The sequence below is a fragment of the Suncus etruscus genome, chromosome 3 (genome assembly GCF_024139225.1).
Source record: "Suncus etruscus isolate mSunEtr1 chromosome 3, mSunEtr1.pri.cur, whole genome shotgun sequence".
Classification (NCBI taxonomy): Eukaryota; Metazoa; Chordata; class Mammalia; order Eulipotyphla; family Soricidae; genus Suncus; species Suncus etruscus.
The window spans coordinates 156,321,828-156,342,627 of record NC_064850.1 but is presented as its reverse complement, the minus strand read 5'-3'; the positions used below and the strand labels follow the sequence as shown (position 1 = coordinate 156,342,627).

The following is a 20,800-nucleotide window of genomic DNA, read 5'->3' as shown; positions in this document are numbered from 1 at the left end:
AAAATTTAAAAAAAAATAAAAAAAAAAGAATTTGTAATTGTGACTGGGGATATATTCAGCAGTACAGAAAACATCTTACATGTATGAAACCCTAAGTTTGATCCCTAACACCATACATATGTATGCAAAATTTGTGATTTTGTACCTTCTGCCTTGGTACTAAAATATAAGTAATATCCCCATAACTTTCTATATACTAAATAGAAGAGGAAGTCTCCCACATTTTTTCTTCAAAAGAAAAACTACTTCTTGTAAACCAAAAATTTGCTTATATTCCTTCTAACATTGTGGCCTCTACAAAAAAATTACCAGTGATGTTTTTTAAGTTTTAGAAAGAAACATAGATTAACATCCATTACTTGGTTTGGGATTTTACTATACAAATGAATACAACATAGTCAAAATTTTTAGTGTCTGGCTTACATTGCTCAACATTGTGAGATTTTTCCAGGCTGTATAAAAGAGGTTTTTTTTTGCCATTGCTAAACAGTATCCCCTTATAAGATTTAGCTACATTTTATTTATTCATCATACTACACTTGCACATGAATTTTATCCAGTTGAGTTATTCCAAGTAAAGTTTCTGTGAACATTCTTTTGCATGTAATGATGAACTTCTGTTAGTGTATGCATAGTATTTAAAGATTCTTGTCTAGGGGATGAAGAGATAGCATGGAGGTAAGGTGTTTGCCTTGCATGCAGAAGGACAGTGGTTCGAATCCCAGCATCCCATGTAGTCCCCAGAACCTGCCAGGAGCAATTTCTGAGCATAGAGCTAGGAGTAACTTCTGAGCACTGCCAGGTGTGACCCTCCTTTTCCCCCCAAAAAAGATTCTTGTCTATGTTGGTCTAGTCCAACAATGCCAGCCAGTTTCCCAGTGATTATACCAGTCTCTACTTCCATTCAGCACCACTGTGTATGCAAATGCCAATTAATTGTTCTCCATTTTATCTTTACTCTTTTTTTGTCTTTTATCATTTTAGCCACTCTAATTTTATCAATATCAAAATTTAATTCTGGAGTTTTTATCTAGCTTATCATTTTTATATCTTCTTTGTGAAGTTTTTGTTCAGCCTATTGGTCTACTGTTCTTTTTTTAGTTCTCTTTTACTTGTAGGAGGTCCTAATATATTACAAATAACAGCTATTTCTCAGGTGAATGTTTAGTAAATATGTTATCCTCTTCTGTAACTTGCTACCTTATTCTCTTACTGATGTATTAGAGTGAGCAGAATATTCTTATTTCATTGAAACCTAATTTATCAAATTTCTTACTATGGTTAGTGCATTGAGAAGATTGTGTCATGCCAGAAGTAATAAAATTCCCCACACACAAATTCTTCATATTATACTTTTGAGTCTTATATTGTTGTTTATCATATTAAGTCAGTTTCATCTATAATAGGTTGTTCTTTTTACTTTCTCTCTTGTGGAAGTCCAGTATGTGTACACTACAAATATAACCTTTCTCCACTTCATTGCAGTCTCATTTGTGGTGGTGGTATTTAGGTGTAGACCTTTCTTTGAATCTACATTTGAATGTTTTTAGCAATAAAATATGAATCATGTTTTTCAAGTAATTTTCTTAGAAAATACTATCTTTTTACAAGAATAGGCTTCAGGAATGAGATAGGTGCCATAATATACTCTCTACAAGTTCAAGTGTTTTTATTACACATAGCTGGTGTTTTATGGAGCAGGCACTTAATTTCAAGATATATATGGAGACAAAGCAGATATGATATTTCATAATCAAGTAATAGCCTACTTTTGCCTCAGCTGTACCCAAAGAATTTCTTTTTGTGGGGAGGAGTCTTGGTCACACCCAGCGGTGCTCAGGTGTTACTCCTGGCTCTACACTCAGAAATTGCTCCTGACAGGTTCGGGGACGATATGGGTTGGCAGGATAGAGCCACATCCTTCTGCATGCAAGGAAAATGCCCTACCTCCATGCTATCTCTCTGGCCCCTAAAGAATTTCTTGCTTTTAGGATGGCTGGTCTCAGAGGTCTGCTCAGGTGATTGTCAGAGGTGAGATAATGATCTTTGTTGGAGGCAAGAGCAGGTCTGTAGTAGATGTTTTAAGACTATATCACCTAGTGAAAGCTGGCAGGTTCTCCACAAAGTTTCTTTCTTTTCTGCCTAGTGGAAGTTTTCTTAAGGAGCAAGCTAACTTTCAAAAGAAAGAAAACAAAGTAAAGCAGCCTTTTACCAAGGTAGTCATTATCTCCCCTGCAATTGATTAGCATCTCTATTTAAATTTATTGCCAAACACTGGTTGCCAGTTTCTTTAAGCAAATATCTAAAGGTTACTCAAAATAACTAAGGGTTTTCCTTTTTTTTCTTTTGTATACAGCAGATAGCTGTGTTTGAGATACTCTGTTCTGGTTCAAGTTCATATCAGGATGGTCCAATACTGGGAAAGCTGGAATCTATTCTGAACAGTTGTGGCATTTCCTCTCAGTGTTGTCTACTCCAGGAAGACAGTATTATTATAAGGTTCAATCTCTTTTCAGAGGGTCAAGTTTGTTCCTTATCTGCTTCACTGCCATTATCAACAGGACTTTGGATTGTTATCAAGTCACATTTAATTATGCTCATTAGTAAGTGTCCTTCAGTACTCTTTTGCCTGAGAGGACTGGTTTTAGATACTGAATTGCTTGTAATGATCTTTACATCCAATCTTCAATCTCAGCATCACCAGTAAAATCATGGCAAGTATCAAATATTGCTCATCTCATCTCATAATTTAAACCACAACCTTCACATCACAGATAAGTAGGACACAGAAATTATTAGTTTCCTGGAGGCCGGAATCATAGTAGGATGCTTGTCTTACACTCAGCAACCCAGGAGTGATCCTTGAGTGCAGAGCCAAGAGTAAGTTCTGAGCACCACCAGATGTGCCTTCCCCATGTCAATTAATAAATAAGTTAATTGTTTCCTTCTTTTATAGTTTAGTTTTAGTTACGATTGCTTTTTTGTTCAATAAATGTCTTAGTGCATTTTGTACTTATGTAACTTGTCATTCTTACACTTTAAACTGTCTAGATTTCATAGTAAACGTCTCCTTAATAATGGCAGGGTATCGTTTGTGTTCTACACTTTCACTCTAGTGCTTTATATACATTATTTTGTTGACCTCCCCAGTTCAGCAATGTAGGACATGCGATGTTCACTGGAAAGTAGTGAAGTGAGGATTGGATCCCAAGCTCTCAGTGTTTAAAGATGGTGATTTTACCTTATTTCATGCCATCCGTTGCCTAATTCAGATTCATCCAGGCAATTAAAATAGCATCTTTCACATTTGAATAAATCAGAGGAATGTCCCACCCTCAGAGTAGGCTTTGGGATATCCAGCAGTTTGCCCTACTTTAAAGTTTCACTTGGAAAAAAATTCCGTTCCCTGGTTTTAGGCTGTTGTGAGAATGCTGATCTATGGGAGATAATACTGCTGTTGATAAATAACAATCAGTGGAATCTTACGGGTCATGACTGGAGGTTATGAGAACCTTGTCACCGATAAGGGAGCCAGGCTTGACACTTTCTGAAGCAGAGTCAGTTTTGTAGATATCAAAGTGATCCCTGACAGAAAGTGTAAGTCCCTTAAGATTCCACTTTTTTTTGTCTTTTTGCTTGATTCCTCTTGGATTCTTGTCTTTTATAGCTCTGTATTTTCATACAAAGAGCTACTGCTGCTGCTGTGTGTGTTTCTCATCACAAATTACTTCTTATCACAGATCCTTCAAAGGAGGCTTAAGGACCTCTTACATTCAATAGGTTTCACATTCCAGGACCCAGAGATATCTATCTAAATTCTCAGACTTGCCTTCTTCAACTTTGGAGACTTGCTCAGTTTCTATTGTGGAAGAGATGGTTCTCAGCTATCAGAGAAAATACCAGGTTACAATCTTGATGATTTAGATCATAGTGGGCCTATTGCCCTGGGAGGGTCAGTGGTGGTAGTAGCTTTTAGGATTAATTGGGTGGTGCTTTGTGTTTTCTCACTTAAAGAAGATTGAGTTCCAGGGAGACACTGAGTAAATTTTATTTTTCCTGAAAAGGAGCCTGGCAAGCCAAATAAGTTTGGAAACTTCTAATTGTGGGAAGGCGTGTCTGGAAGCTGAATTCTGTGTCCCTTTAAGTTTATTGTCCATACTTGGAGGTTTTTTACATAAAGCCCTTAACTGTATTTGTTTGGCTGAGATGAAAAAAAATGTTTTTTATATTTTTTTTAAATTTTGGATCCTACAACCTTTTCAACAATGAAAGACCTAGAAACATAGCTTGCTTTCTGATACAACAATTGTTGGAAACCAAAAATTGATTTAAATGTGTAGGAGGTACCACAGGGCTCTGAAACCTTAGGATAGTTTTCTATAATATAAAGGTTCTTTTAAAAAGTGAATTAGCTACAAATATATTTATCCAGATGGATTATAATATATTAGTGTGCTGGGGACAAGACTTAGTGGTAGAAACTTTCCTTACCTGGCTTAATTCCCAGCATGGCAACAAAATAGATGGGGAGAGGGAAAGGAGTGCCTACATGTTCTACAAACTAAATTTTTAGTGATCTAAGCCTAGTTGAAATCATTTTCTTGCTTACTTATCAGTAACTGTTTTTCTGGTCCTGGAAATTTGAGATGAGTGGGTGAAGCCTGTTTCATTTTACTTTATCGTTCAGGGCCCCAGAGTACCTGAGTACCTTTTCAAGATCCTCATGGCCATGCATATATGCATATGCATATAATCACTGTATGAATTGTAGGTGTGCATGGGATGGTCCTAAAAGTGGTGTAATTCACTTTTACTCCTACCTAAAAATAAGAATAAGTGGATTTAGTGTCTAGTTGGAAATTTACCTCATCCTGGCTAGATACTTGAATTTTATCTAATCTTATTCTAAGATTCTTTGAAAAGAGTTTTCATCCTACTCAAGGTAGGTTGTTAGACTTTGTGCATTGTTATGATCAGAAAAGCAGGAGTCCCAGAAAGGAAACATAGCATGCAACCAGCTCATGATAATAGGCTACTTCATATATCACTCATCAAAAAAACAGAAAAGGAAAAATCTCCTTCCTTGAAAAAATACTTCTAAGGTTCTCCTAGGGAGCTATGGTCTTCTAGATCAGGACTCAACTCATTTTAGGATAGAGTCTGGAGGGAGTGACCTTGGTTTTTAAAACACAGAGATCCTAGGTGCAATTTCAGTATTTCAGTTAGAATTTTTTGTGAATAAGATTGGTTAATGTGATTTTAATCAATTGAAAGTTAATCCCAGTTTTGCGGTCTATGAGATCACCAGGATCTTCATGATACAAGAAGTATATTAAGCAGAGATCCAGTGCTAGCAATAAAGAAGGAATTGCTGTGGCTTGGTATTTGCCTTTGAAGAATGAGAACTTTGAGGGTTAGCAGTTTGGTTTCTCTTCTCCTAGGCCTCCACAGTGCATTTTAAACTGGAATCGGATTTATCAGCCTGTATTTAGATGGCCTGTGTAGTACTAGGTTCACACTGAAGTAGTCTATGGCATTCACTAAAATTCATTTTTAGACTGAATCCCTTGGGTACAACCATGTGTGTCTGGTCTGTTCTGTGCATACTCTTGCATCTGTATTCCCCCTGTTTTGAACTTCTTTTTTATCTGTCCAAAGACCTGACTTTCAGCTCTGTGAATTCAGGGATTATTGCTTTCTTATTCCTACCTCAAGGGCACTTGGCACCTGCAAGTATGCGTGAAATGCCCATGCATTGAGCCCTACCTGTGAATCTCTTAGTTTGTTAGGTTTACATTACAGGATTAATTGAACCTAGCACATCCCTAAAAACTTTATTGTGGTTTTATTTTCTTTGAAATTTTTACTGTCTTCAGGAAACAATGGCAGCTTTTCTAGACTTTAGCGCTCTTGAGATGCATGTTGTATGTCAATCACTTTGCTTTGCTATCAGTTTGAATGCCTCATGAAACATCCCTAAGGCAAATACTGTCATTTTCCATCTTTCAGATCCACCTGTGAAACTTAGCTCTAAATACTTTGCTGGAGATCAAGTTTTAGAAGTTGTTGGTTTTTTTTTTTTAAAGTGTGTCTGTACAGTTATTTTAAAGTACTATTATTGAAGACAGATTCTTGGTCACAGTTTCTTATATGACCACAAGTAATTAGTCTTTAGAAGAATAAGTCCCAATTCGTTGATTAAGTATTTGTTTATTAAGATTCATTAATACAAATTTGACCTGAGCACATTTTGGACATTGATAATATTTGAATCTAGGGGTACAATTTATTTTTTTAAATATTTAGTTTGATCAAATAAGCTGGGCATTGATAACTAATAATCTAAAATCCAAGCTGAAAGACTAGAAATAGGGCACAGGTCAAACTAACCACTTCTTGAGTCAAGGGATTGCTGCTTGCTATGAAAAGTGGTGAGGAAGAGAACAGGGGGTGTATAAGAATTCCCTGCCAGTCTCATCAACCATTTTTGCATGTGGCAACCAAGCCTAACCTTCCAATTCAAGCAAAAAAGTAAAACTGGGTAATTTAGCCATGGTATGTTTAACTCTTTGATATAATGTTGGACAAAATTCACTGTATTGTATAAGCAAACTAACAGATGGCTGAATCTGGGCAGAACTGTGGAGACCACATTCAACATTTTAATTGATGGCTAAAAGTACACTCAGTTAATTATGTTTTCAAGTTATGCATCCATTACTCCCACCTGCAAACACTAGTATATTTTAATTATTGAAATGCAATAATAATTTTCAGACACAAAAGAGAGGAGGGCTGGAAGTTAAAGCCCACCTCATGAAGCTCACCACAAACAGGGATGAGTTTAGTTAGAGAAATAACTACATTGTGAACTATCCTAACAATGAGAATATATGAGGGAAATAAAAAGCCTGTCTAGAGTACAGGTGGGGGTAGGGTGGGGAGGAGGGAGATTTAGGACACTAGTGATGGGTGGTGATCTTTGCATTGCTGAAACCTAAACACAACCATGTATGTAATAAAGTTGTTTAAATAAGATATATATTTAAAAAAAGAAATAATGAGATTGATATTAGAAGAGAAAAGTCTCACTAGAGTTTGAGCTTTCTAAAGGTTATCATTTTCTCTTTTTTTATACTTTTCTCATCGTCAGGTGACCACACAGTGAGTGTGGGCTACAGACAATGTATGCTCTTATGCTCTGAACCAGTCAGTGTCCTTTTCTTACTAGGCATTAAATATTTTTTAAGTGTACATGGTTACTTGTCACATGGCTTTTTATTTGCTATTCTGTTCTTCCTATGAATGTACGCAATCTTTCCTGAATTTCATTTTAATATTCTTCCTTTCTTTATGATAATTTATAATAAAAAGTTTATGAGTTTTAGCCTTAGGAATAGAATGATGTCAACAGCCCTGTAGTAACAGTGATAAGGATTTAAATGCTAAATTTATGTTAGCACTATGCAAGTAAAGGGAAAGTGATATTTTGTTTATATTAAGAAGCATACCCAGGGGCCGGAGAGATAGCATGGAGGTAAGGCGTTTGCCTTTCATGCAGGAGGTCATCGGTTCGAATCCCGGCGTCCCATATGGTCCCCTGTGCCTGCCAGGAGCAATTTCTGAGCCTGGAACCAGAAATAACCCCTGAGCACTGCCGGTGTGACCCAAAAACCACAAAAAAAAAAAAAGCATACCCAAAGATGCTCAGGGTTTAATGGACTCCGAGATTATTTCTGAAAGCACTCTGGGGCATCATATCAGGTGTCAGGGATAGAAGCTGGGCCAGCCACATGCAAGGAAACTGTCATATGCACTGTACTATCTTTAGGCCTATAAAGGGTATTTTAAAGTGGTATTCTGAGATCTAGGAACTGACTGAATTCATGAACTATTTTGCTGAAAATACATGCCCATTAGCCATTGTGTTGTAACACCTATAGCTTCTTTTATATCTCAGTACAGCAGATTTTTTTTTCTTTTCCTGTTTAAAATTTTGGGCTACACCCAGCTGTTATTCCTAGCTCAGTTCTTGTGCCTAGTGATGTTGGGATATCATTCAGGGCAGTTATTGAAATTGGGCATCAAAACTGGGCTCCCTCCATGCAAAAGCATACACAACAGTCCTGTGAACTTTCTTTCTCTCCAGCCCTAGAATTGAGATATTGTGACAGAGACTGTCTAACCCCTAAAATCTAAAATATTTTTTGTGGCCTCTTCTACAGACTGATTTTATTATTAGTTCTTTCTACAAAGGTTGATTATTTTCAGATTATCACAAGTCATTTGTATAATCTGCCCCAAATCACCCAGCTTGACATGGTGGACTGAGAATTTAAATTCAGCTGCTCTAATTTCAGAATACATCATTTTAGGTCACAAGAAATACAACCTTTGCAATTCTAAGTTATTCATTAATTTAATTAAGCAAAGACTGCATCTCTTTAGAAGATTCCAAAAGGATGTAACACAAATAGTGAAATATTTTGATGTTCTATCACCATAATCCCAACCAAATACTGCTTTATCCTTATTACCTATTATTAGATTTCCTCCAAAATAGAATAATAAGATAGGATGGCTTTGATCTCATCTGAATGGAGACATTTTTACATTTTAAAGGAAAATAGGTGCTTGGAATGAGTATGTGGGACTGATGATCCACTTAGATAGTTGGGTTATTTATTTTTGTCTAACAAAAGAAACAGTTCTGGGCTGAAAGGGGGTGTGGGGGTGTTAAGAAATGTGTTGATTTTGCAAAGAAAAAATGAAAAATTGGATTAAAGTAGATTTCAGATATCAAAGTGAATCATTCTACTGTGAGGGGGAAAATTCCCATGGTTGGGATTCAGAAAGCCCTGATTATTTCTCCTAGACTAGAGAGAAAACAGTTAGTGGAAGAAGCATAACTCATAAGATCAGCAAATCCAATTTTCAAAATGCTGATCCTTGCCTGGGCTAGTGGGGCTGGGTGTCTCATTTCGAATCTCACCCTGATGTAGGGTCTCAGCATGCCCTTCTATAAGAGAAATTGGAGAGAGGCCATTAGAATTGAAAGTCTGTTAGATTTCCTGCCCTCTGCAGAAGGGCAAAACTGGGGTGTCAGAAGACAGTTAGCTTCCCTTTCTGCCCCTGATTGAACTATTCCTGCTGTTCTCTGGCCTCAAAAAAATGCCCCACCTGGCCTTAATAGGATGTTTTTGCTTACTCTCTATTAGTGGCAAGAAGCACTAAAAACATCAATAGTCAGAACAGCCACATTTCTGAAGCCCCAATACTCTGCATCATCCTAAGAGGTCTGTATTAGTACATCCTTCAGGACACTCCTTACACCTTCATTTTCCATATTTTTCCAATAGTTTCTATATTTTATTGCTTTCATTCCTTGAAATGTCTTTTTAAAAGTCATGCGATTAAAAGGGCTATGAGGTCAGTAGCATAGCTGTGTCCCGAGAGACTGCAGAAAATTTTTCTGGACTCAAACCTTATTGAACTGTATTTGTGGCATTTCTTTTCCAAAAAAGATGCTGCAATTTTACAATGGGAAACTAGTTGTAATAAAAGTTCAACTGTTCCTCTTCCTAAAGCTGAACTAAAATGTTGTGCCAAAGAATAATCTTGGAGCTCATTCATAATTCTGAAATCAGAATTTGCAAAGAAGCCGTGACAGGATACTATTAGCAGTTAGCCAGGGGAGCAGAAGCTCTGAATATCTCCTGAAGGGAGGAGATTCAGCCCTCCCTTGTGGGAAACTGAGAGTCTGTTTCTGAAGTGAGATCAAAATGTATGTGCAAACACAAGAGAGGTCCTTCATCTGTCCTCAAGTGATCTTATCTCTTTCAGGTTGATGATTCAAACCAGAAAGCTTTTAGCAAATCTTTTGTTTTGAGGGGCTTTAATAATCCATAGTCTACTTAGTTTTCCACATCATTTTGCCGGGTGTTGATAGTCACCATCATAACTATATTCCGCTGGGGAAGAAAATCAGGTCATAATGTAATTTACATAAAGCTTGCAAGGGTATTTGACTTTCTTGTCAGCAATTGTATGGTAATGTGTTGACACCTTATCGCTATTTTATTCAATTATTTTAATGCCAGGAGCTATAGAGAGTGAGATAATAATATTCTCTTCCCCTTTCCATTCCTTTTAGCTTCTATCTGAAGAATTTCTTACTTGTGCCAAAGTCAGCTTTTTTTCTAGATACCTTTTTTTTCTCCTTTAGAATTTTATCCATTTACTTTCCTGTTAGCATTTTATTTCTCTCCATCACTTCATCTTGAAACAATAAAACTGTTTTTCTTATCTATATAGAATTTTAAAGCTACTTGCCTTCACTACTACAAAAGGAAATTTTTCCACTTGTCCCAACCCTTGCCTAGGAGATAGAAAAACCAGCTGCTATGTTTCATCACTGCTTCTAGCCACTGGAAGCAGATAAAGGACTTTGAATTTTGCCTTCCCCTCCAGGTTGCTGGAGGTTTAGTGGACCTAAGTGAAAGCTACAAAAAAAATTGACTGGGTTTGTTTTAACCAACAGTTTAGACAAAAGTGCTTGATCCCATTTCATAGCTATCACAGTCATTTCAAACACACACATGCAAACATACGCATAAGTACATATGGAGGCAAAAAAATGTAGCCTTTTCTGTTTATGTATATCAATTGTTTTAGTGATCTCCATTTTATTCTTCCACATGTCTGAGTATGTTATCTTGAATACTCCTTAACCTCCTTGAATGGTGATAATCTATGGAATGAACAGTTACACCCGGTTGGAAGGATTGTTTGCTTGAACTATATTAGATATCACATGAGAAAACACCTATGTAATTCCTGAGAGCTGATGGGCACCTGGTAACGGTTGGTTTCCTTCTTTCACACTTTTGGAGCTGAAAATAGCATCTGGCACTCTGCAAGCACTCCTTAAACACTTGTGAAACGATAAATGAATGTTTTCATCACTCTCAAACACAGATTTATTGTATGATATTTTTATAGAGTCTATCAGCAACACGGTTTTCTGCAGTTTTTGCCTAAAATTCTAGAATTCCAGTTCATACTGCTGCATTTTATTTTATTTACATATAACCGAATGACTTAAGTAAATATATTATATCATTTTCTGAACCAATAATAAATCACTGACAGCCAATGGAATTCAACAAGAAAAGCCAGAACTAGAAACTTAGCTGCCAATTCACTTCTTTCTAATTCTTATAACACCCTTAAAAACTTTTAAATAATAGTTTCTTTAAAAGTATTGTGTTACTTGCAATGTTAATATTTCAATTAATCCTATGTCTGTCTTTAATGGACATTGCCAAATTTTACATTTCAAATATTAAAATAAGATCCCTTGACCTTTATTTGGAAATTAATGTTCTTTAGGAACTTTTTGATATGTGAATTTTTATATATGAATTTTCACGACTAGTTTTTCTCTAGAGAATTTTAGAAACTTGACAAATATGGTGACTTCATCATACAAGTGAGCTATAATTTTACTTCTTTGTATACATGAAAATTATTATATATAACATAATCTGTTATCTGTGCAGTACCATTAGCCTAAAAAAAGTCTGATCTACCTCTTTAATGCCATGCACAAAGTCAAATAAAAATAAATTAAAGATCTTGATTTCAGACCTAAAACTAAAGGGCACCAGTAGGGAAATGTAGGTGGAACACTATGACATTGAAGCTAAAGGTATCTATCTTCAAGAGTGAAATACCACTAAAGAAAAAGTGAAAGCATGATAAACAAATGAGACTGCATTAAACTAAGAAGCTTCTGAAACTCAAACTAAAAGTTGACTAGGATACAAAAACTACATACAGAATGGGAGAGACTATCACACAATACCCACTGATAATGGGTTAATATCCAAAATATACAAGGCACTGGTAGAGCTTAATAAAGAAAAAACATCTAATCTCATCCAAAAATGGAAAGCAGAAATGAAGAAATGAATTTCTTCCTCAAAGAAGAAATACAAATGGTTAAAAGGTATATAAAAATGTTCTGGGGCCAGAGAGATGGCATGGAGGTAAGGCGTTTGCCTTACATGCAGAAGGACTGTGGTTCGAATCCTGGCCTCCCATATGGTCCACCGAACCTGCCAGGAGCAATCTCTGAGTGTAGAGTCAGGAGTAGCCACTGAACGCTGCCGGGTGTGACCCCAAAACCAAAATAAAAAAAAAAGTTCCACGTCATTAATCATCAGGGAGATAGATGCAAATCAGAACAGTAATGAGATATTAATTGATACCACAGAAAATGTCACAGATTCATAATAACAAGACAGACAATGCTGTCACTGATGTGGGAGAAAAGGACACTCATTCACTGCTTGTGGGGCTGTCAGGTTTGTTTTTTTCTTAATAATACTAATATTGCTCTAAAAACTAGAAATTGAACTTATGACCCAACAGTGCCACTCCTAGGAAGATACTCTTGATGCCTAAAAACAGTGCAGAAAAGCCTTCTGCTTGCCGATGTTCATTGCAGCATTATTTATAATAGGCAGAATCTGGAAACAACCCAAATGCCTGAGAAAAGACGTATGAATAAAGAAACAGTGGTATATCTACCCAGTGGAACACTATGCAATTGTTAGGAAAAATAAAGTCATGAAATTTTCTTATACATGAATGAATATGGAGAGTATTATACTGAGCAAAATAAGTCAAAGGGAGAGAGGGACAGACATAAATGATCACATTCATTTGTGGAATGTTATAAAAAGGATGCCAAGTATAGTGTTAATATCCATGAATGTATATGGAGAGCATAATACTGAGCAAAATAAGTCGAAGCAGAGGGACAGAGATAAACAATCATATTCATTTGTGGAATGTTATAAAAAAAGGTACCAACTAGAGTGTTAATGTCCAGACACAGTAGAGATGAGGGCCAGGAGGACTAGTCCATGGTAGGAAGCTTGCCATTAATAGTGGGGGTAGGGGGTTGGAGAGATTACATAGTGGTAGGGCATTTGCCTTGCAAGCAGCCGACCCAGGACCAACAGTGGTTCGAATCCCAGCATCCCATATGGTCCCCTAGTGCCCGCCTGGAGTGATTTCTGAGCAGAGAGCCAGGCGTAATCCCTGAGTACTGCTGGGTGTGGCCCAAAAACAAAACAAACAAACAAACAAAATAATTAAAAGTGAGGGAGTGCATTAGGGCAGAGAGGGCACTATGACCATTATAACTGCAAATGGACTAGAATTGAGTGCTGAAAGGAGATAGTGATATGCATTATATCCCTTCAGTGACAATACTTCAAACCACCGTGTCTGAAAGGAGGAGTGAGGGAGAGCAAGAAAACTTACTACAGGCGGGATATTGGTAGCAAGAAATGTGCACTAGTGAAAGATGTTTTACATTGTCGACTGAAACTTAGTCATGAACAATTTTGTAACTATTTCACAGTGATTCAAATAATTCATTTGTAGTTATAAAGAAACAAACAGGACCCATATCACACATGGGTCCCTGAGCATTGCCAGATTAATCTCTGAGTGGACAAATAGGTGTAAAACCCTGGGCACCACCAGGTATGACCTCAAAACAAAAATGTGTTCATATGTATACATATATACATATGCATACACAAAAACTAAAAATGCAGAAAATAAAGAAATAGGTGTCTAAAGATCTGTTTGGAGATTTTTTCATTGAGGTATAATTAGTATATATCATTATATTTATTTGATGACTGTATATGTTTCAAAGTTATGATCACAATTCAATAAACATCCCTCACCTTACGAATTTCAAAATGAAACAAACCCTTACTTAGGTAATAAACAAAACTGTTTTACATTGTTCTTTTTCAATTTTGGGCAACGCTTGGGTCTACTCTTGGTTTATTGCTCAGTTGTCATTCCAGGGTCCCTTTTAGAGAACTATAGAGAACCATATAGCACTAGAGATCTAGCCTGATCTTCTATATATAATGTTCCAGCTCTTTGAGCCATGTCCCCAGACTTTCGATTGCTTCCTTCTAGTCTACAGAAATAAGACCATGAAACCAATGACCTTGAGAACATTTTTAGTTTCTGTAATTTTCTTCATAATTTTCATCCTACATGTTGTAATTTGTGTGCTTAAGTACAACATTATGGGGCTGTAAAGATGTGTAATTTAGGATATTCACAGAAAGTGAACCCTTATCAAAGGACTTAAAATTGGATCCTCTGGTCAGGAACTCTGCCATTCAATGTAGATGGAAGTAGATCCTCTCCCTTTTCTGAGGATACAGCCAGTAGGACATTTTCAACCATCATCAGATTGTATGCCTATTATATGAAATAGAGAAGAGGAAACCCTCCACAAGTCCTACCCAGTATTTTTGTTTCTATTTTCATTTGGGGGTGATTCCAAAGCTGTATGTAGGAGGCCGGGGTATGGGACTGGCGGTTCAATGCCCTGAAAATTACACAGAACTTTCCCCACAGTGGTGCTTGGGACCTGTATACAGTGTGGTTTAAGAAACCTAACCAAGGTTAGTCACATGCAAAGCACGTACTTTCATTGTGTTGCTCTATCCAAACCCTATGTTATAATCCAACTCTTGCTTTCACAAAATATATTTTTATAGACTATTGTAACTGGAACATGTTATATTTCCCACGTTATAGGGACACCCACATGGCAGTGAGATACAGAAGTATAGTAGGTTCTTTCCTTTCCATTATGAAATACTTTCATGGAGTGGAATGAAATTGAATTGGGTGCTCTTGTGAATAGCTCAGGTCTTGGAATTAATGCATGGATTTATGCACTTTTTAAATGAATATAAACTGTGACTCTATCAGTGGTAGAAGGAACTGTACAGAACCAAAATCATTGTGAGATTGGTCATACTTTCTAGATTTTAAGGAAGACTAAAGACTATAAAAATCTAAACTAAAATGCTGGACTTAATATTCTGGTACATTCTAGCATAATCATATCTGGCATAGATAGAGTGAAGCAGCCTAGATGCAGTTGCCATCCTTGTCTAAAGGAGAAGCTGCTATCAACAGGAACAGATTGTGATGTCAGACCTTCAGAAGCTCTGTTTTGTGAGATTCCCCATGCTCATAAAAGAATAGTAATATCTAAGTGTTGACAGGACATTACAAACCATCTTAGACAATTCAAGCCAATCAAAATGTTTTTGCGCTTGTAAACTTTGGATATAGTGGAAGCTGAAGAAGAAATAAAGTGGCGAACAGATTTTTAAAGGAAGAGAATGTGCAAAGCCTGAACCTTACTTTGTCTCTAGCAAGTCCTCTCTCTGTCTTCTTAAACAGAATCATATACTATGCCAATGACTATCTACTCCTTTGGAGATCTATCAAGGTCCTTGTCACCAGATATAAAATCATCTTTGAACATAAGAAGCAGTTGCTCAGTTTATATAATTCAAACTTCTAATAAAATACCATATACTCTCAGTATAAAAAATATGTATTAAATTTCATCAGAAAATAAGGTATAACATCACATTTTCCCTTCTCCTAAAAGCACAAATAATTATTTGAAGGCAGAATATGGTGGTTTACTCCCTCTCTTGGTTGTTCTGCAGTTAATCATGGCCTGAAAAATCATGTTACTTAGTGAGCTTGCATTCAAAATTCACCAAATAAACCCCTCTTATAATTTTCTTTAACATTTTAACATTTCAAAGGCTTTCACAGCTGTTATATCATTTCATGCATTTACTTAAGCTGTTCTATTAAAAAAAATAGCTCAGTATTTCTGTGAGATTGAAAACTGAGCACATTTGTGCCGGATCAAGATGTTTTCACTCAAGTTTTATATGACTGCTAAGAAATGCTCCATCTTGGCAAGAACAAACAACAGTCACATACCTTTATTCACAGTATTGATTTTTCCCTGTTCTATATATTGGTCAAGGTTCAACCTTAAAGCCAATGTTACCTCAGTGAGCATCTGAGACAATGTGATATACCAAGATTAAATACTGCACACATTTATCATATTCTTGTGGGCCTTTCTTACCTCCCATTTCACCATGTTACCTGTCTACTCCAAAGACAAAATTCCTTCTCAGCATCTGTAATAGTCAGTCACTGAATCTTTTGGTAAAGGATTATTTGGGGAAAGTTATCAAGTTTTCTCAAGAAACTAGAGTTTGATATTCACATATGAGTAAGATTCACCTGGTTTTGACTCGCATATGAATCATATACTCTGTGACTGTGCTCTCTCTCTCTGAGTTTCTTTACCTAAAAAGATAATAAAATCATTCTTTACAAGTTTGTTAAAAAGTATTAGTGAGAGCCCGGAGAGATAGCACAACGGTGTTTGCCTTGCAAGCAGCCGATCCAGGACCTAAGGTGGTTGGTTCAAATCCCAATGTCCCATATGGTCCCCTGTGCCTGCCAGGAGCTATTTCTGAGCAGATAGCCAGGAGTAACCCCTGAGCACCGCCGGGTGTGCCCCCCCCCCCCAAAAAAAAAGTATTAGTGAGAAGTCACTTATTTAGAAGCTGGTCTCGTAAATTGAATGTCTAAGAGTGACTATTCTTTTCTTTGCCTTCTCTTATTATTATTTCTCACATTCATGTCCTACCACACTACTCTGCCTAAATTATTTATCCCAGAAATCAGCCTAGTAGTTCAGATTTGACTCCTCTGGAAGCTGATTCTACAAAGATCCAAATTATGTAGAGTCATCTCTGAGTTTTAGTCAATCTCAGAATATGGACAAGTTAAGTAATATGAGAGTTTCTTAAATCTTTAAATAAGGATAATAGAACATAAGGTATGGTTCAGTGGTTCATAAGAAAAATTATGTAAGGCATTTAGAATATAGAACATGATAAATGGTCAAATATTCAATATTTGACCAGAGAAGTACATCAAGCTGCTTGTGGCTTTAAATTTTGTTTTTTGTTTGCTTGTTTGGGGCTATTTTATTTGATTTTGACCTGCCAGGAAGTGACCTGGGCCTCTTCCAGAGATACTGTGCAAACCAGGGTAGACTCAATGCTTGGGCCTGACTTGTACCTGGATCAGCCAGGCAATACCAGGGACTGCCACAGCCATACTCAATGGTACTGTGTTTTCTCTAGCACTACACCATTAGGGGATCTAGACAGTGAGGGATTGTCATGTAGTCTTAGGGTTTGAACTCTATCCTGGATATGCAAGGTAGATATCTCTGACCACTGGGCTAACTTCCCAGCCCCTATAATGTTAAACTGATTGAATTTAATTGTGGGGATTTTTTAAATTTATATAGTGAGTTGGATGCAGCACCTAGACCTCTATTATCTTCAAACCCCATTAGCTTATTTTAGACAATGTGATTAGGCCCATTATAAAATGAAGCAAAAGGTCAGGCAGTACATGCCCTACATATGTGAGGGTGTGGATTTATGCTCCCCCACATGAAAAGTAGATGACCAGTTAAAGTACCAGAAAATGTATGCTTTCTCTAAAAATCAATATTTAATTGGAGAATTTTGGTTAAGTTGGGGATGTGACATTTTATATCCCTACAATTTAGAGGTTTGAAAACTACAAAGTATTCTCTCCAACCTAAAATTTAGAGACATTTCCACATTATAGTCTGTTTCCTTATATATTTTTGTCCAGCTGGCTAATGTTGAATATGAAAATAGTTGGTAAGGCCCAACCTCTTTACAAGTAGTATTCTCTTTCTCTCTCCCTCCTTATCTCATCCTTCTCTCTTTTTCAACTTAGACAGGCATCTTTCCAGGGCATTCTCAAAAATGAGTGGGGAGGGAATTTGTCCTCCTCTTTAAAAAAAAATCTTTGAAAATAAGTATTCTGGGAGTGGGAGGGGAAAATAAGTCTGTCTCTGTCTTTGCCCCCTCCACCCTCTTTCATACTCTCTGTTCTGTCTCTGTCCCCCTGACTCTGTCTCTGTCTCTCTCAACTCTCCAAGGCATTCTCAAGCTAAGTGGGAAGGGAAAACAATATATACTCCCTGTGAAGACTAACAATTGTCAAACTCTTTTGTAAAGACCAGATTTGTGGCCTTTATAGTCTCTGTGGCACAGCTTCCCCCCTCATTTTTTGTATTATTATTTTAAATAGCCATTTGAAAAGCTAAAATTATGTTCTGTGAGAAAAATGACAAGCTAGGCCCACAGATCCTAGTTTGCCCTACAGGACTGTGTGAGGGGAGGGAAGTTTGAAGTATATCTTTGATTGACTAAGGCTTTTAGGAAAGGAAAAAATTTCTGTATCTTGTTGTTAATTTGTTTAAATATTTAAAAACTTGGTAGTGGAGGGGCCAAAGAGATAGCATGGAGATAAGACATTTGTCTTGCATGCAGAAGGATGGTGGTTCGAATCCCGGCATCCCAAATGCTCCCCTGAGCCTTCCTGGAGCGATTACTGAGTATGGAGCCAGAGGTAACCCCTGAGTGCTGCCAGGTGTGACCCTAAAACCAAAAAGAAAAAATGAAAATAAAACTTGTAGGGGAGGAAAATATTTTTGTAGCCTCCGTGCATACTAAATACCTCCTCAAAATTAATAGACAATATTAGCAAGAGAAAAACACATTTTATTTTCCATTTTTACATGTTCTTTTGAGTCTTTATTAGAGAATGAAAATGCACAGAAGTGACCAGAATAGGGATCTTTTATTTCTTTAAGACAGAGACAATTTTGAAGAAGTGATTAAGCCATGACACTAATAGAAGGGATAATAAGTGGTGATTGGAAGATCGAGTTTGTGTCAGAAGATTTGTTTTACAAAGATTGTGGATCCAAATTCCTTGTCTCCAAATAAGAATGTTTCCTTCCTTCTGGTGCATAAAGGGAAAGGGTCATCACATAGTTCAGGGAAGAAAGGCAAGGAGACAGACAGACAGACAGACTTTTTAGAATTTAATCTGTTTAAGATATGGAATTTAAGATATGGAAAGATACTACAGTGATCAAGTGATAAGGTACTTATTTGCCTTATTAAAGCTGACCCCAATTTAGTCAACAGCATGGCACAGTGTCTCCTGAACATTGCCAGGAGTGACCCCTATGCATAGTCAGGAATAAACCCCAAATATTTCCAGGTCTGGTCAAAAACCTCCAAGTTTTCCAGGAAAAACATGGACTTTAATAAGATGCCATATTAGGGGTAGTGTGTTCTGAAATTCACTAAGTTAATGACTTTGCTTCTATGCTAAAACTATTATCTAGTTGATGTTTTAATCACTTTACAGTGGGACCTCATCTCACTGCTGTTTTCCATTGGAAACTGATGAGGAACATAGGAAAGCAGATGGAGCACAGACTGTAGAAATGAAAAACAGAGAGGAGATCGCTGTGTGAAAGAAATATTTAATCATAACATGAAAAACTCAGTGGCAACTTTTCCATTATGTTAAATTTTTCTCATTTCTATGCATCCTGGGTATGTGTTTAAAAACAAAGGTTGTAATTTTCCATCTTTATGCCCATATATCATGGGGCCTGTTTTTTCTTTCATTTCTTACTTTTGTAGGATTATGACTTGAGCCAGCTTCAGCAGCCTGATACCGTGGAGCCTGATGCCATTAAGCCTGTAGGAATTCGACGACTGGATGAGAGACCTATCCATGCTGAGCCTCAGTACCCGGTCAGATCTGCTGCCCCGCACCCTGGGGACATCGGGGACTTCATTAGTGAGGTATGAAAAGATATTCAATTTTTTATTACACTGGTTTTTTTTTAGGGAGAGAAGCACCTCCCAATGTGGCCTAATGCCACTCTGGCAATACTCAGCCAACTAGACTCATGTTATGGCCTAAAGATGCAGAGTTGCTTGAATCCTACAGTACATAGACCACTAAAGCTGCCAACATGGCCACCTCAGAGATGATGGAAGGTCAGGGAGGGGTACAGAGTTCATATTTGCTGACAATAAAGCCAGCTCCCACCCCTTATAAGGGCTTTTTTTCTGATGCTAATAGTTTGCTCCATGTATGTCACAAATTTCTTGGACTAGGAAGTTCATTAAAACATGCTTGCTTTTCTTGCATTTATCTATGTTAAAGCAAATGCAATTTAGATTAAAGGCAACAGATTTATTTGCTTTGATCAGCCAAAAATGAGATCTATCATTACTACTCTGCACTTGTAATTGACGTTCATATATATTATCTGTATTAGTCATACTATCTTGATCAAGGATTTTCCTCTAGATTGCAAATAATAAATTGACTAATATTATTAAATGTATTCTATTTCCTCTTACTAGCCTTTGATAAAAGTAATAAGTTTTTTTATTTTCTTCACATTTTGAATTCCACAAATGGTGAGAATTCAGAGCATGTCCAATGACAAAAGAGTTCTATGAAATACAATTAGTAGAAAGAGCAGCTAATTTAAGTATTATGTTAGTGATTTAAATACTTGTCTTGTTGAGAAGTTTTAAAGAGCTTCTGTAAGAGGCAGCTAATTCTCTGTAGAATGTAACATACATGATTTTTACTGTCAAAATTATTATGGCATTCTTTTATTACTGACCAAAAGTTCTACAATATCTCATACTTCAGTTTTGAAATAATTTTTTGCTGCTCTTTTGATCATTTCTATAGTTTTACCAGAGTTTCATTTTAAATTTTCATTGGAAATATAAGTAGGCACTACATGTGGTATCTATTTTGAATGTGAACATATGCCAGGATGTCTGTTCTCTGGCCATACATATTCTGTCCTACTTAGTATCAGAATTGGTCTTGATGCATTTCAAACCAGATGTATCTCCAGTTTTGTGCTGTTAAGATTTATGTCTGAAGCTTGCATATGCCTTGGTCATGTTTGAGCCCT

The 20,800-nt window shown here is 36.7% G+C and overlaps 1 protein-coding gene across 1 annotated transcript in view; it reads left to right on the top strand.

The window, feature by feature from the left end:
• The window catches only part of CDH2 (cadherin 2), a 273,767-nt gene that overhangs the window by 239,208 nt on the left and 13,759 nt on the right, over positions 1-20,800 (top strand). Inside the window, exon 15 of the mRNA XM_049769551.1 lies at positions 19,494-19,658. Coding sequence (XP_049625508.1) covers positions 19,494-19,658 — 165 coding nt within the window. The remainder of the gene's footprint in view (positions 1-19,493; positions 19,659-20,800) is intronic.